Genomic DNA, 15,850 nt, shown 5'->3' with positions numbered 1-15,850 from the left:
CTCATATGGTATTTGTCTTTCTCAGTCAGACTTATTTCACTGAGCATAATACTCTCTAGGTCCATCCCTGTTATCGCAGAATGTTCCCTCTTCTTAACCAAAGCTTTCCTTAGGCTTTCACAAGCCAACTTCACAGTTTTAAGGGGCTGTATGTTCTCATTATTCAAAGTAAAAGTGTAGTTTGAAATAACTAAGAGATTATCTCAAAATGTGTAGCTAAGGACCTTTGGGAACATATAAGTAAAAGAGAGGTGATAAGGAGTGTAATCGCAGGGAGGCTGATGAGAATGTGATTACAACAGAAAAATTAAACAAATCAAGGACACTGTACCCCAGTTGGATGCCATCCAACTTTACAGAAGGGGGATGGTCTGTGTGGAGTCTGGAAAAGAAGCTGTGAAGGACAGTGAGGCTGTGATGTCTTCTCCAGGGGCCAGAGAAGCGGGTGGGTGGGGGTCTGGGGCAGGAGTTCATTCATCAGGGAGAGAGAAAGAGACAAGCAAGGCTGGTGCCCTGACGACATTCACATCCTAATAAGAGCAAACATACAAGAAACAAGAAAGAGATATAAGAGATAATTCCCAGCAGTCATAAGATGCTGGAGAAGCCTGAGGGAGGGTGGAGATACAAGAGGCTTGGGTTCCTTATATAGCTGGGGATGGGGAGCCAGCGGGGGTGAGGGGGTACCTCAAGGATGAGGGGTCAGGCTAGCAAGTGGGAAGGGCACCCCAGCTAGATGAAGAAACATGTGCAAAGGCCACAATGACAGAAAAGGCGTGGCTACATCCTGAGACACCAGAGAGAGAGGGAGGGTGCTAGAGTCACACGAGAGGGATGAGGTGGCAGGCTAGGAGGAGAGGTGGGCAGAGGCCAGCAGAGTTGGCCTGAGAAAAGCTGGAGTTCACACCAAGTGGGATGCAAACCCAATGCAGGGTTTTAAAAGGAAAAGTGCCACAACTTGATCAACATTTTAAAAGATCCCTCGGGGAGAACTGTGGGGAGGGGCTCAAGAGAATGTCTGGGTACGAGGTTATTATATAGTCTAGACCTGCACTGTCCATACAGTAGCCACTTGGCCACATGTGAATATTTAAATCTAAATTAATTTAAATGAGGTTAAATTAAAAGTTCAGCTTCTCCGTCACACTGGCCTCATGTCAAGTGCTCAGCAGCCACAGGTGGGGAGGGGTGACCACACTGGGCGGTGCAGATTACACAACATGTCCAGCATCACAGAAAGTTCTGTTAAACAGCCCTTGTCTAAACAAGGCAAGAGGGTTGCCAAGCCTGGGGAGGTGGGAGGACAGGGAGGGCAGGGGGCTTGTAGCAGACACAGGGAAATCTGGACAGATTCAGGCTAATAATTTCAGGATGGAGCCCAAAAGCATAGAAGATGGATTAGATGCAGGGGTGTGCGGAAAAGGCCAAATCAGGACAACCCCTAACAGTTTTGACTCATTACTTTATAGACTACCCACCTCTCTCTGCTCAACTCTGGCTTTCAGCAAGCAACCATCTGCCTATTAATTCAACCTCTCAGGTACTTCCATATCTGAATAGTAGATATGAATATTCCAATGACCGGAGCCCAGATCCCCAGTACATTCTGGCTTCTAGAGCAAAACAAACAGACAATGGTTTTAAAATGCAAAAATTAAGTTCATGCAGATGGCAAGCAAATGTGCAATAAGAAAGTAAAACAAGGTTCCAGATCAAGCACAGCAAGCACGCAACCCAAAGAAAGGGGAAACATGGAGAAAAGCACTGTCCAAAAATAGGCTGGAGAGCAAGGAAAGACGCAAACAGTTCACCAGAACAGAACTACCAGATACAATATGTGCAGAATCCAAAGATTGAACACGGCACCTTGAGCTGAGCTGCCGCTGAGCTCCCAGATGGCTCAGTTGGTTGGAGCGCATCCTCTCAACCACAAGTTTGCTGGTTTGACTCCCGCAAGGGATGGTGGGCTGTGCCCCCTGCAACTAGCAATGGCAACTGGACCTGGAGCTGAGCTGTGCCCTCCACAACTAAGACTGAAAGGACAACAACTTGAAGTTGAACAGCACCCTCCACAACTAAGATTGGAAGGACAACAACTTGACTTGAAAAAAAAAAAAAAATATGTGCAGAATCCAAAACCTTGGTTTCAACAATAAATCCACTAAAATAAATTTGTCTGGATGAGCTAAGTAGAAGAAAACAAATGCATATAATCCCAAGACGGTGTAGGTCTCTCTGCTAAACATGGATAAATCCTGCTGAGGCCGTGAAGGGTTAAGAAAAAATAGAAATGTTAATGGGGTAACTGTTCTTCCAGCTTGCTCCAACTTGGGGGTTTTGCCTTCTGCAGAGGACTCCTCTGCCTTAGAACTGCACAAGCTAAAGGCAGAGTCCGAACAGTTAGGTTTTGACACGCTGTAAATCTACTATTCCCCTGAGGCGTCACTGATTAACTTTTTTCTTAAGTATAAAGCGAAATCCTTGCTCTGGGTATTATGAGGACACTGTCACCCAAACAGCTGGGGAAGGATTCAGGTAGAGCACGATGGGCAGCTCACAGGACAAGTGGGCAAAATAAAACTTGTCTGAGGATGAAGATACTGAGGTGAGCATCTGCAGCCGTGCTAAACTGAAGTGATTCCCAGCTAACACCTAAAAGCACAAAATGTGAAACCGCCTCATCCAGGGTAAAAACCTTGTATGGTAATTTCTTATTATTTTCTAAAAGAGATGGTTTTCTTCAGGGTGCATTTCCCCTGATAAACTATATTAAACGTAAGGACTAGGTTTCCCAGCTAACTCATAACAGCCCATCAGTAGGAGCTGAACTCGAGCATGAGTAATAGCCCTGAACAGAGTTCCCCCAAAGGAGGCCAACACACACTCACGCCCAGGGCTTTCGCTGTAGGGCAGAGCCTCCTGCAGAATCACCAAGTACAGCATGGCTTTCTTTGGCAAAGCCAAGACCGTATAAATCCCACTTCACCTTCTTCTCAAAGGGATCCCTCCCACTGAATCCCACTAAAGAGATGGATAGCAATAAGTAACAATTTTTATGGGCAACCGTGATTACCACACCCGTGCAAGGTAGGTACTACAGAGAGGAAAAGCAATGCCCAGAGAAATGCAGTGAAATTAAGCCACTTGCTGAAGTCATATCACTAAGTAGTAAAGGGGTGGGGGAATTTGAACCCAAGCCAGTCTGGCCCCCACACACACTGCTTGGTACAACTAAGAAGCAGATGTTGTTTTGGTGGCAGGAGCTTAGGTGGGCGGTTGTCAGCAAGCACACACCATCATGGGCGCTTGGGGAAAAGAGCAGTTGTCTTTTTTTTTTTTTTTTCCCAAGGCTGTTTCGTGCCAGGAAAGCAGAAGGGACAGGCAAAGGAAAACCATCCCACTCAAGTAAGTAGCTTGTGCCACGTATTCATTCTGCCAGGCTTTCCTGTAGGGGAGAAGAGGGGATTCAGCAGACCCCACCAGCTCCACTCCTCAAACTCAAAAGGACAGCGGGAGTCCCTGGGAGGGGGCAGCTCCAGGCTGACGGCTCCCTGACGAAAACAGAGGCAAGAGCCAAGGTGCCAGGCTCTGAGGCGCTGATGAAGCAGCTGCAGGGTTTGGTAAACCCACAGTTCACCCATCCTCATCAACTGATGTCCAGCCACTGGATCTGTCCGTGGTCCTGCTCTGCTGGTGGGGACCTGAAGAGACAGCTCACACCAACGGAGGCTCTTTCCAAAGCCTCAGGCTGGGGATTCAAAGGCAGAACCTGCCCAAATGTCATGTCCAAAGGAGCAATTCAGCGGTGGTTCTGAAAGGCTATGACAGGGGAATTACTTTCACGCACCCCACTCCTCACCTTCGGGACCATGTGTTTTCTTTCCTCCTGGCCAACCAACCCACTAATCCAGCCCGCCAAACCCATTTCTAAGAACTGCTGGGGACAGAGACATCTATGTACAGGTCACAACTTCACAGCGTACCCAAAGAATTAACCAGGACAAAAAAAGCAACACTCAGCTTGATCAGGAGAAAGTGTTCATAATTGCAATTCACGTACAAGAACCACCAGTCTCTTGGCCAATCACCCATGTAGTTGACACGAGGCAAATCTACCCCACAGTGATTTATTTCATAAAACAGTAAAGTCTACCTGTATTCTACCTATAACAACTTGTGCAACATAATTATCTGTTCAAATTTCTAACTCCTGGAAAAAAATACTGCCCCAGGCTCCTGTCTGAGTTTCTCTGGAACTTGAGCCAATCAGTGGGAGGGCAAGAGGCATATGCCAGTCTCACTCTCACTCCACAACTTGGGGGAAAAGATCCCAGGAGCAAAGCAGTGCGGCCCTGGGGCCCTTCAAAAGGAAGAGCTACTCAAAACTCCAGGGTCCCTAACCTAGGGACTGCCAGAGTCTGCAATCAGAACCCTGACCTCCGAGCTCCATTCCAGTTGCAGTTTTCCCAGTGGGCACAGAGCACTTGCCCACTGACCTGGACCATCTCATCTTCCTCGTTTACGTCCTTGATTCACTCCAGCTCCCAAGCTACAAGCTGTGACATCATCTTTCACTCCTCCCACTTCTTCACCCACTGCATATTCTGGCACCAAGTTGGGCCATATCTTTTATCAAAATCTCTATTGCATTATTCCCATCACCCACCATCTCTATCCCCAGTGTCATCACCCTAATGAAAGCACGCCCCGTCCCCCAATATTACAAGAGACTCCTAATTGAATTCCTATTCAACATCTCCCCAAATCCTAACCTACTGTTCCTCATTCCACTTCCAGAACAGCCACACCAAACACCCACCGTCCTCACCCCGTTCCCTTGCTCCTGTCTGGCCAGCCCATCTGGTGTAACCTGATCAAGACCAACGTCCTTTATATCCCACAGAGGTTTCAACCTTGTTTTCCAGACTCCCCAGTAATCCTCTCTTCCACAAGACAGCTAGCTCCCTCATGTTCATATACACACCACGCTTGGTCCCACTTCCATGCCTTTATCCTCTCCTCCCCAAAATGCCACCTTTCCAGATCCTAACCAGTTGTCCAGGCCAGTAACTCTCCTAGATTTTATTATTATTCCCATGCCTGAAATCTCCATTCACGTACTATCAGTGCTACACTGTATGAAACTGAAATATCCTATTTCAGTTAGACCCGTTCAGGGTCTAACCTCATGACACATCAGGCCTAAGTCCCATCTCTAAGTCACATACCAGTCTTAGAAGGAGTCCTTGAACAAGCTACCTAACTTCTCTGATTCTCAGTTTCTTCTGTAAAATGGGGCAACAACACTAATTATCGTTTACAAGCCAATCGCTATTGTAATTACATGAGATAATGTATGTAACAGTATCTAGTACAGTGTTTGACTCATAACAGGTTCTCAAAAGTGGCACTCACACTCCAGTATGCTAGAAAGATCCATGTCATATTCTTCCCTCCTGTGGTCCTGTCTCCCTCCAAACACAGCTTCCCTGCCCACTACAGCACCTAGAACAATGCTTGGTGGATAGTAGGCTCTAAATAAGTATTAACACTGGCTAATTAATACAAAACAAAACGTTTTATTTTTAATAGTATCACAGGAAACACATACTCTGTACTTCAAGCAACATCTCTAACCGGGAGGCATGCTCAGATCCATTAAATTCTTGTCATGACTGCATCGTCCTGCAGTTCCAATCCTAAAACCAGGTGCTGCTGTTCACGTCTCCCTGCAAATGGGGACAAGGGGAGTCCTCGGCTGATGGATGGCCCATAATACTGACCATGAGCGGCGGCACAGAGGCCTGGCTCTGCCCACAGAGACCAGCCTGAGGGCCACCCTGTGTGATCACCTCTACCCAGCTTCCCTGGGGCACCTAGAATCACAGCACGTTACATACTCGCCAAGACCCTAAACCCCTTTCCCTGGCTTTTCAAGGGTCAAGGTTTCGACTTGTCAGATAATATAATAAAATAAAATTATGATAGTGGCTATTTTAGTAAAATTTTTATGCTAAAATATAGGGTCATAATTTCTTTTTCAAACAAAAAAAAACAGAAAAGACGCAGCCTACTAGTACGGGTTCACAGACAGCAGAGTTTTTAGTCCTCTACTCTTTTCCCTTTAATTCTGTAAGACCTCAGCTATTCCGTGTCTTTAACAGTCAGTTTCCCAACCATCACAGAGATGTACAAAGCGCTTTGAAAGCACAGCAAGATAAGTGTCTAACTCAGCTGGGGGGTCAGGGAGCAGCTCTCATAGACCACCTGGGCTGCTGTGCGAGGGTCGGTGGGGTTTTCCCAGGCGGTGAGGCGTTGGGACGAGGCATTCCAGGCTGAGGGAAGAGCATGGGACAACACGGATGGGTGAGCTCATGGAGCATCTGAAGAACACAAAGTCCTTTGGGCCAAAAGGACTACAACCAAAGGGCAGGTGCTACGTGAGAGCACTGGCAAGGAAAGCTGGATCAGCACGTGCTCTGTTACAAGAGTCTGGATGGTGCTGTTGAACATTTCTAGGCAGGGAAATGACACGTTTCAGAAAAACAACAGAGAATACAATGTGACAGACTGGAAGGGAGGCAAGGTGGGCAGTTAAGAGGCTTCTGCAAGAGTCCAGGCAAGAGATAATGGGGGCCTGAACCTTGGCAGTGGAGAAGGAGAGAGAAGGCTGGTCACCAATGGGACGTGATGTAAAAGAGAGGGAGATACAGCCATGTTCATAGCAGCGTTATTCACCATAGTGAAAAGGCGGAAGCAACCCAAGTGTCCATCAACAGATGAATGGATAAACAAAAGGGGTGCATACATTCAATGGCATATTATTCAGCTTTAAAAGGGAAGGACATTCTGTCACATGCTATCACATGTGAACCTTAAAAACATGATGGTAAGTGAAACACACCAGTCACAAAAGGACACATACTCTATGATCTCACCTATACCTAAGGTACCTAGAGCAGTCCAAATTCACAGAGACAGAAAGTAGAATTGAGGTTGTCAGGGGCTAGGGAGAAGGGGGGATGCGGGCTTATTGTTTGACTGGGATAGAGTTTCAGATTTGCAAGATGAAAAAGTCCCAAAGATGGACAGCAGTGATGGCTGCACAACAATGTGAACGTACTTAAAAATGGTCAAGATGGTAAATTTTAGGTCATGTGTATTTTACACAATTTTTTGAATAAGAGAGGGAGAGGGAGAGGGAAGTTAGGTGGATGACATTACATCTCCCAGCCTGGGGCACCAAATGATGGTGGCACCATTAGTGAGTCCAGCCCACAGGAAGAAGAGTGCAGGGGAGTAAACAGAACTCAGAGCTGCACAGATGTCCAGATTCAACATGAGCAGAGAACACAAACCTTCCTAAAACAGCTCCCGGCCAGCATCAGCATCACCACTGACATCCCAAAACTCTAAAAATGACACAACTTTAAAGGTAATTAACTGCTGCCAAAAAGAGACAGCAAGAGACTTCTTGATTATTCGCTTGGAAAAGGAGGCCTCTGGGCTACCCAGTGCAGACTACACACATACACCAATATCACTCCTTTCTGAAACCCAAATGAGAGACCAGTGAAAAGATTTTCTAAAAACATAAACCATAGCAACAAAATCTGGAACTTGGACTGCAGATGGATAAGTGCTAGAAAGACTAAAACAAATTGACAAAGCTGCATCCTAGGCCTGCAGCAGGGAATGCTAAGATAAAATCTGATTTACACCCCAGAATTTCCAAAAGCTTCCAGAACTGGCAGCTCCAGATAACTCTTGAAGTTGGGTGTCAAACTTGGACTAAAATAAGGAGGAAGGGTTGGAAATCTGTCTAGGTAACAATCAGAGCCCCAAAGCCCTCCTCCACTCTAAGTGGTCCAGCCCACACCAGCAAACGAGGGGAGATTTATTCTCTAAAGAAGGTGAAAGCAAAGGACTCAGGCCTGTGGCACAATGGGTTTAGTTAATGATACGGGTCCCATCCTGAATACACAGGAACTTAGAAATGTATGTGTAATGTATGTGTCTCAGTCCAAATTTAGTCAGAAAATACAAACTATTCTAGGTATTTTCAGGCAGGAAGGGAGTTAATACAGGGAATTAGAGTCTTACAAAATCATGAGAAGAGCTGTGAAAGCCAAGGTCAGAGAAACCACCATCCGTTCAGGAAATCAGGAGGCACGAGCATCACAAGGGACTGCACAGATGCCCCCAGCTGCCCACGACTGTGCCGTGTGCCATAGCTGCAATAGCAACAGTGGCTTCTCCTTCTCTTTTGCCTTCTGAATCTTTCACTGGCAGAATCAAAATCAAAATCCTGCCATCAAAGGATTCTGAGAAGTGCAGTATCCAGGGTCCCAGCCCCGCAACAAGGGAAAAGGCTTAGCAAAACAGTAATAAGGTTGAGAACCATTAGACAATACCCAGCCGGTATCCAATATCCAGGTGCTGAGATCACCCCCCTCCTCTTCTCGCACTCTGCTCCCTGCGTACTGGCAGACAGGCCTGCACTTTCCAGGCAAGAGATGACAAGACCCCTAACCAGTGGCCAAAGGGAAAAACTCAGGCTGCTCAAATGTACGCTTCACCAAAGAAACAGTCCGGCCAGATCACACTACAGTAAAGCTCACAATCAGCAGAATGAAGAATGCACACTTCTGAAAGAGTCAACAATTCCCAAAGTAGCTGCGATTTTTTCAAAAGGAGTCGCATTCTCTACAGTTTCATTTGCTTCAAAAAGAATGTACGAGACAGATGACATTTATGGTTGGGTTAAGATTAACAACCAATTATTTAATCACCACCAATGTGAACCCTTAAAAGCCACAATGCAGGTGGGGTAGGTCACTGGAGTAACCAATTGTACTTTTCTGGTCTAAACTAACTATGGTTTTCAAAGTATGGCCTGGGAACGCTGTGATGCCCCCAAGACCCTTCAAGTGATCTTGGAGGTCAAACCATTTCCATAACACGACCTTATTTCCCTGTCTCACTCCCATTCTCTCATGAGCATACAGTGGCATTCTTGAGAATCTACATGACATCTGATGACATCATCACTCTAATAGCTAATGGAATGGAAGTTGTTTTAAATTTTCGTCTTAATTTTTAATATGGTAACCATCGGCAGAAACCACATAAAAGCTCTTTGAGGTCCTGAAAAATATTTAAGAGTATAAAGGGACCAACGAGCTTCAGAATCATTGCTATGAAAAAACTTTTCAGTTAGCTGTTTTGGGATGGGAACTCTTGGTATGTAAAAATAATTAGATTTAGTTGAGATTTACATTTTCAAAGAGAAATAAAATGTTCCTCAATTTGGCTTTACTATCTTCTGTCTGTTTATCCATTGGGATCAGGACTTTTCCACACAGATCCTAAGTTATTTTTTCCTCTACAAGTAAGCCCATGATGGCAAGCCTCAGAGCCTGGAAGGCAGCACGCAGACAGCAGAGTAAGAACGACAGATTCTACAAAGACTCCGTCAGACCCCTGCACACCAATGTCAGCGCAGCTTTATTCACAACAGCCAAAAGGTAGAAACAACCCAAGGGTCCATCAACATGGGAATGCATAAACAAAACGTGCTGTTGACATACAATGGAATCGTATTCGGCTTTAAAAAGGAAGGGAATTCTGAACATGGATGAGCATTGAGGATATGCTAAGTGAAATAAGCCAGACACAAAAGGACAAACACTGTGTGATCCCACATATTGTGTTTTCCCAAAAATAAGACCGAGCCAGACCATCAGCTGTAATGCGTCTTTTGAGGCAAAAATTAATGTAAGACCTGATTATATTATATTATATTATATTATATTATATTATATTATATTATATTATATTATATTATATAAGACCCAGTCTTATCCTACAGTAAAATAAGACAGGGTCTTATATTAATCTTTGCTCCAAAAGATACATTAGAGCTCATGGTCTGGCTAGGTCTTATTTTCCGGGAAACACAATATATGAGCGGCCTAGAATAGAGACAGAAAATACAAGAGTGGTTACCAGGTGGGGTTGAAAGAGGCTTGTTATAAATGACACCTTCATGGCTCTTATCATTTAGGAAATTAAAAGTTTAAGGAACTCTGTACCAGGAACAGGGACAAAGACCAACTATATATTCCTTATTATAAATCACAATATCACAGAAGGACGTACTGAACGTCTACGTAATAGGAAGTTTTCTTACAAATAGACGACCTCAAAGCCTTTCCCAATGGGTATCTAAACTGGCCACTCCCATAAGGCTCCTGTCCATAAGAGTTTTGCAAAGACTAGCAGGAAGATGGAAACCAATGACATCTCAGCATCACCAAGAAATCTCAGAGCTTTGGAGAAAGGGGAAAAAGCACCTTTTTACAAAATAGTGCTGATGCTAGGAGGGAAGAAGAGGTGTTGGGGCATGTGCGGGTCTCACATTCTCTCAGACCACCTTTCTGGTGTGTGCAGCTGCTTGCCACTGCAAGTGTGGCCTGACGTCCTAGCCTCACTGCACCAGGGTCTCTCCCTTCTCCGCTGCTGCTGGCCGCAGGGAGCCTGCTCCGCCTCTCTGGCACAAACACAAACCTGGAAGAGTAACGGGGTTTCACCCTGGAGCACCCTTGACCAGCGGGCCATGGGAGCCGGCTCCCCTCTTCCACGTCCCAGGTGGAGGAGCATTCGACTGTTCCCCAGAATCCCCAGCCAGACTGAGCACCAGTGGCCACCGTGGTAGCTGGCTCAGTAACTCACTCTTGGGTTGGCTTTCCTTCCTTCCCTTTGTCAGACTTCCCTTGGACATTCTTCCACTTCTGTTCCCTGGGATACCTTTCCAAAATAAACTGCCTGTGCCGAAGCCCTGCTCTCGGGCTTTCAGCCGACCCCAGCTAAGACCAGGCTTAGATAAGCTCTCCACTCCCAGACAGGTGGGGAAGACACACATTAGCACAAGAGTAGCCCAGCTCCTCCCACACCTAATACTGGGTACAAGACATCACACCTAGTTGATGTTTTAAAACTACCAGTTAAATGGGTAAAAGAAAATGAAATGGTGGCAAACTCTGGAAGACAGATTACAACGAACTGCTGTGTTATATGACACAGACTCTAAGTAGTAACGTAGGCTTCACAGGAAAAGATGAAGTCTGAAGCAGAAAGGGAAAGGTGAGGAAGAACCCTGAAAAATGAGCAAGAGAGAGGAAGGTGGTCCTAGGAAAGGAAATGAGTTTTACGTGTTGAAGACCCAGGGACTGGCCTCCCCAGAGCAGGTAACCTGGAAATTGAGAAGAGGTGGGACAAAGTACATTCCAATGAAGGAGGGGCTCAACAACCAAGAAGATGGGAGTAGATTTTTAATGGTGGAACATGAAGGCTGACGAGCAGAAGTGTGAACCAATTTACTCACTTGACCACATCAACTTTCTGCATAACCTCTGACAACCATACACTCAGGCTTACAACCATAACAGACTCTCTGTATCACTTCCTTCTCTTCCTATAGTGATGGCCAGGCACAGTTTACATATTAATTTATTTAACCCATAAAACAACCCCATGAGGTAGGTTCTATTATTGTTCCCATTTTACAGATGGAGAAACTGGGGTATAGAGAAGTTACATAGCTGGGTGACAGAGCTGAGATTCAAACCCTGCCAATCCATCTCTCTCTTTCACATTTGTTCCCCACAATCAATGAAATCACCACATTCTATATGATAATCCTACAGGATTCCTTTCCCAGTGTTTCCCATATGTTGTGTCCTTACCATCTTCAGAACCTGTAACCAAATGTAATTCATACACGTCCTAGACATTCAGAGTTCCTAATATATACCAGATGCTAGGTTGGCTGCTGGGGACACAAAGATGCAGTCCCCATTCTCTAAGAAGATCACATTACAGATCTTGCAAGAGGAACCAAGTCATGGAGAGGTGAACCTACAGATCAAGGTGGCAAGGTGGACCTGGGATGAAGTCAAATTGGTAGATGCAAAAAACAAATTGTCACTCATCCCAGAACTGTTACTGAGCACCTGCTATGTGCTAAACCCTAGAAGGGGAGAAGAGAGGAAGAAGAGGGACACTGAAATGAGTTACGCCATCACTCAATACCCACAAAGGTAAAGAATAGCAAAGGTGTTCACACCGTGCCTTATACATGGCACGTACAAAATAAAACTTTCCGAATTCAGTCTTCCTCTAACACCACTTTACATCACATTACTTCCAGGAGCTTTCTATAACTGACTACATGTATCTAAAATCAAGATACTGTTCTAGGTATTCAAGGACACCATCTTCTACTCTCTACTTGGTTTTGACCTCACTTCTTATTAAATCAACATTTTTCTTCCAAATACATTACAAGTAAATAAGAAGATAATATTCCCACTTTATGTGTTTACACATGTGATTTATCTAACCTGGAATGTTGGTCTCCTTTATGTCTATCCATCTTTATGACCTTTTTCCAAAACAAGGAAGGCTATTTTTTTCACTCAAATGGTTTTAATCTTTTCTCTATCAGTGTCCTATAACACTTGTGGATTAAAGTCTCTGGTATGTTTGGCACCAATGGATTTTACTCTGTATGATTCTTACAGGCATGCCTGGATGAGTTGGCAGACAGTCGGTGCGAAGAACCCTTGCTGGATTCATGATGGAGTGTTAAGTACTATAGCAAAAGATCTCGCATTACCATGCACTGTGCTTTAATAGGACTTGTTATCAAACCTCTTTCTCTTCCTCCCCTGAAACAGATAATGAAATATACTGATTCATCAGCCTTCTAAATAAGGCCGGTCGTCCCCAAGGAACTACTGCGACATGAATGAAATCATCGTTTTACACTGGACAAGATGCTTCTAGAATAGTGTTTGGCACACAGTAAGCTCCCAGTAAGCTACTTGTGGAAGGGAATTAAAATCGCCAGTTTTTTTCACTCCTGCTATACACTACATAATGCAGTGAAGGTTTTCAATAACCAAGTTTGTAGAAAAATTTGAAGATCAACCTTGATCAAACACAGAAAAAGTAGTTTTACCCACTTGACATGCGGCGCTCTCCTACAAGACAGGCCACTTTCTTCTTCCTAGCGTTTCACAATGTCAGTTGTTTCCTGAGGACCATCATCCCTCTCTACCCGTAGGAGCTACTAGTGGGAACCTGCCCAACATTGCACACAAAATCTGAAAATAGCATTTCAAATAATTTGTAGATAACAAAAAATTTAATGTCACTTGAAATGGAATATCACAACATGCTAAGTATTAAATACAACCATTTCATTCCACTCTACATAGACCTTTTGAAAGAAAAAATAAGTAATGAACAAATAAATGATATTGGTATCCCCCAAATGATCTTGAATTAGCATTTTAAAAAAGCTAAATGTCACAGAGAGGATACTAATTCTGGTGCTCCAATGCATACCAACCAAAAATGCTTTGAAATCAGCCAGACTAACCCACAAGATAATAAAGGATGCTTTGGAAAATTTGCCACTCATTGGTGTTGCTGTTGTGTTTTTTTTTCCCCCCTCCAACAATACTCTACATAATATGAAGAAAATGTATTATATTGTGAAACCTGCCTCAGCCCCTCCAATCCATGGTCCTCCTGGTTGCACTGAGGTCTGCTGGGTGACACATGAGATCTAAAGTGGGTGGATAAAAATAACCTGGTCCTCAGAAAGACATGATAAATGCCAGACAGCTGAGTCACTTTGAAACCCATTTTGACTCTTGAAAGGGACATTCACCCTCCTTTTCCTTCTCACACATCCACATACAACCTGGTGAAAACCACCACCAATCACCCTGGGTGGAAGGCAGTAATCGGTGTTAACTTCCCCCTCCAGTCTCTGAGGTCACGACTCGAGATTGAACTTTTAATAATTTATACTAGTGCATTTCAGTCCAAGTTCCTCATGTAAAGGGGAAAAGGGAGAGGCTTAAGAAAACCATCATAATCCAGGAGACCCCGTATTTCTGCCGCCCAAATAGAGGTACCAGAAGGCTTCTTCTGACATTCTGACAGAAAGGAGTGGGGGTAAGTGGAAAGCGGAGGACGCAAAGCTCAGAGAGGAAATCAGAACTGTCCAGGAGTGGGAATCCCGGGACAAAGCAAATGGTCCCAGAAAGCAAAGGGCTGTGGGTGTCCTGGGCCGATCAATCCCGTCCACCTACCTACCCGCCCTCTGCTCCCGCCCCGGGGAAGACGAAAACCGTCTGCAACGCGGAGTTCAGGTCAGGGAACTCCGATTCGATCTTTCCAACGGCAGCGGGGCTGTGTGCAGGCTGGTGGGACCTGGGGCCCTGTCCGCCCAGGAAGGCTGGCGGAGCAAACCCCCTCGGCTGCAGCGGTGTTGGGGAAGGCAGCGCCCAGCACCCAGTAGGCATGCACTAAGTGTCTGCTAAACTGCAGCGCCACTGAGCCAACTCCGCCGCGGGGAGAAGGAGGTCCCCGGCTGCCACTGCGCATCTTCTCCCCCCGCTTCACGTGCCGCTGAGTTCGGCGGCTCCCGGCAGCCACAGGCCGCCCGCACCGCGACCCTCCCCCGAGGCGCCGGGAGCGCCGCGGAGCCTCACTCACCGGCGAGTCGTAGGAGAAGGCGCACTCGTTCTTGTAGACCCTGTCCCCGGACCTGGGGACGCGGATCGTGGGCATGTGGGGCACCAACAGCTCGCCGATGTCTCCTGCAGCCATCTTCCTGCCGCCGCTGCCGCCCGGCATGCCGAACAGGGCGCCCCGGCGCTGCATGGCCGCGGCGCGCACCGGAGCCGAGCCGAGCCGAGCCGGAGCGCTGGGTCTGCCCGCGGCGGCAGCGGGCTGCGCGGGCGACCGGAGCCGAGCGGGAGCGGGCGTGGAGAGCGGGCCACCGAGAGGGAGCGGGCACCCGGGGCCGGGGGCCGGCGGGCGGGGGCGGGGGGGCGCTGCTATTTTTAATCCAATGGCGAATCGCCGGCCCAGCTGCAGCGTCAGGCGGGGCGCTGAGGAGCGCCAGCCGCAGAGCGCCGGGGAGGGGGCGCTGGAGAGGGGCCCAGCGCCGGCGCCCCGCTCCGCGGTGGGGGCGGAGGGCGAGCCCCGGGGGCGTCGGCTCGGGATCCCGGAGCGGGCGGGGGCTTCCTCGCCCACGCCGGCGGGCAGCGGTGGGGCACCAGCACTGGGTTTTCTATCCTAAATCTTTAGGTTGCGAGAAGGGGCAACTCCGAGGCAGCCAACACAAAGAGCAGGATTTGAGATTTTTAAAACCGCTTGCTTTTGAAACAGCTGAAGGTACTTCCCCTGATTGGGTAGGGGTGGGACTCCCTGTGCAAATCTGGACCTGGACGTCGGGCCCAAATCCAAATGTGCGCTTTGCACTTCGGTGTTAACCTCACTAAGCCTTTTCCTCACATAACATCTAAAGCTCATCAAAACAGAATACGATCCACTGAAGATAGACTATATTTTTGCAGTAATAGATTTTTTTCTTACATTTGGGGTGGGGAGGGGTGTCAAGATTTTTTTGGGCGGGGAGAGGCATTGTATTTTTCTGTCTTTGGAACGTCTTCTGCGTGATTTGAAGTCTCCGTGCCAAACACTGAGTAGCCTGATTTGGGAATATTATGTGTAGACATACATATTCCTGTCTTGCACGTCCAGTTCCTTAAAATAAATAATGAATGGGTTGGTGGGGAGAGGAGAGGGTGAATAATTTGCGAACAGAGCATGCCTCACAGCACACTCTCATTTTCTAAAAAGAAAAAAAAAACCTCCTAAAGCACAGGTTCAATGCCACTGAGGTTCCCTAACTACGTCCAGCGTAAAGGGCAGGGTACCCAGTGAGTCCTGACAGTTCAGGAAACGCGGAAATATCAAGGAACTG

General features: G+C 46.6%; 1 protein-coding gene across 2 annotated transcripts in view; it reads right to left on the bottom strand.

Moving 5' to 3' along the window:
- USP13 (ubiquitin specific peptidase 13) overlaps positions 1-14,890 on the bottom strand; it is a 101,424-nt gene extending 86,534 nt beyond the window's left edge. The window contains exon 1 of one of the 2 annotated variants that reach the window (XM_019751835.2): positions 14,575-14,890. In XM_019751835.2, the coding sequence (XP_019607394.2) occupies positions 14,575-14,742 (168 nt within the window). In that variant the 5' untranslated portion in view covers positions 14,743-14,890. The remainder of the gene's footprint in view (positions 1-14,574) is intronic. The other variant, XM_074328294.1, reaches the window with a different exon arrangement.
- Between the last annotated feature and the right edge of the window lie 960 nt (positions 14,891-15,850).

This window comes from Rhinolophus sinicus, linkage group LG01, assembly GCF_036562045.2.
Source record: "Rhinolophus sinicus isolate RSC01 linkage group LG01, ASM3656204v1, whole genome shotgun sequence".
NCBI classification, from domain to species: domain Eukaryota; kingdom Metazoa; phylum Chordata; class Mammalia; order Chiroptera; family Rhinolophidae; genus Rhinolophus; species Rhinolophus sinicus.
Note: the sequence above shows the minus strand (reverse complement) of the source record. Positions and strands in the feature narration are given on the sequence as shown.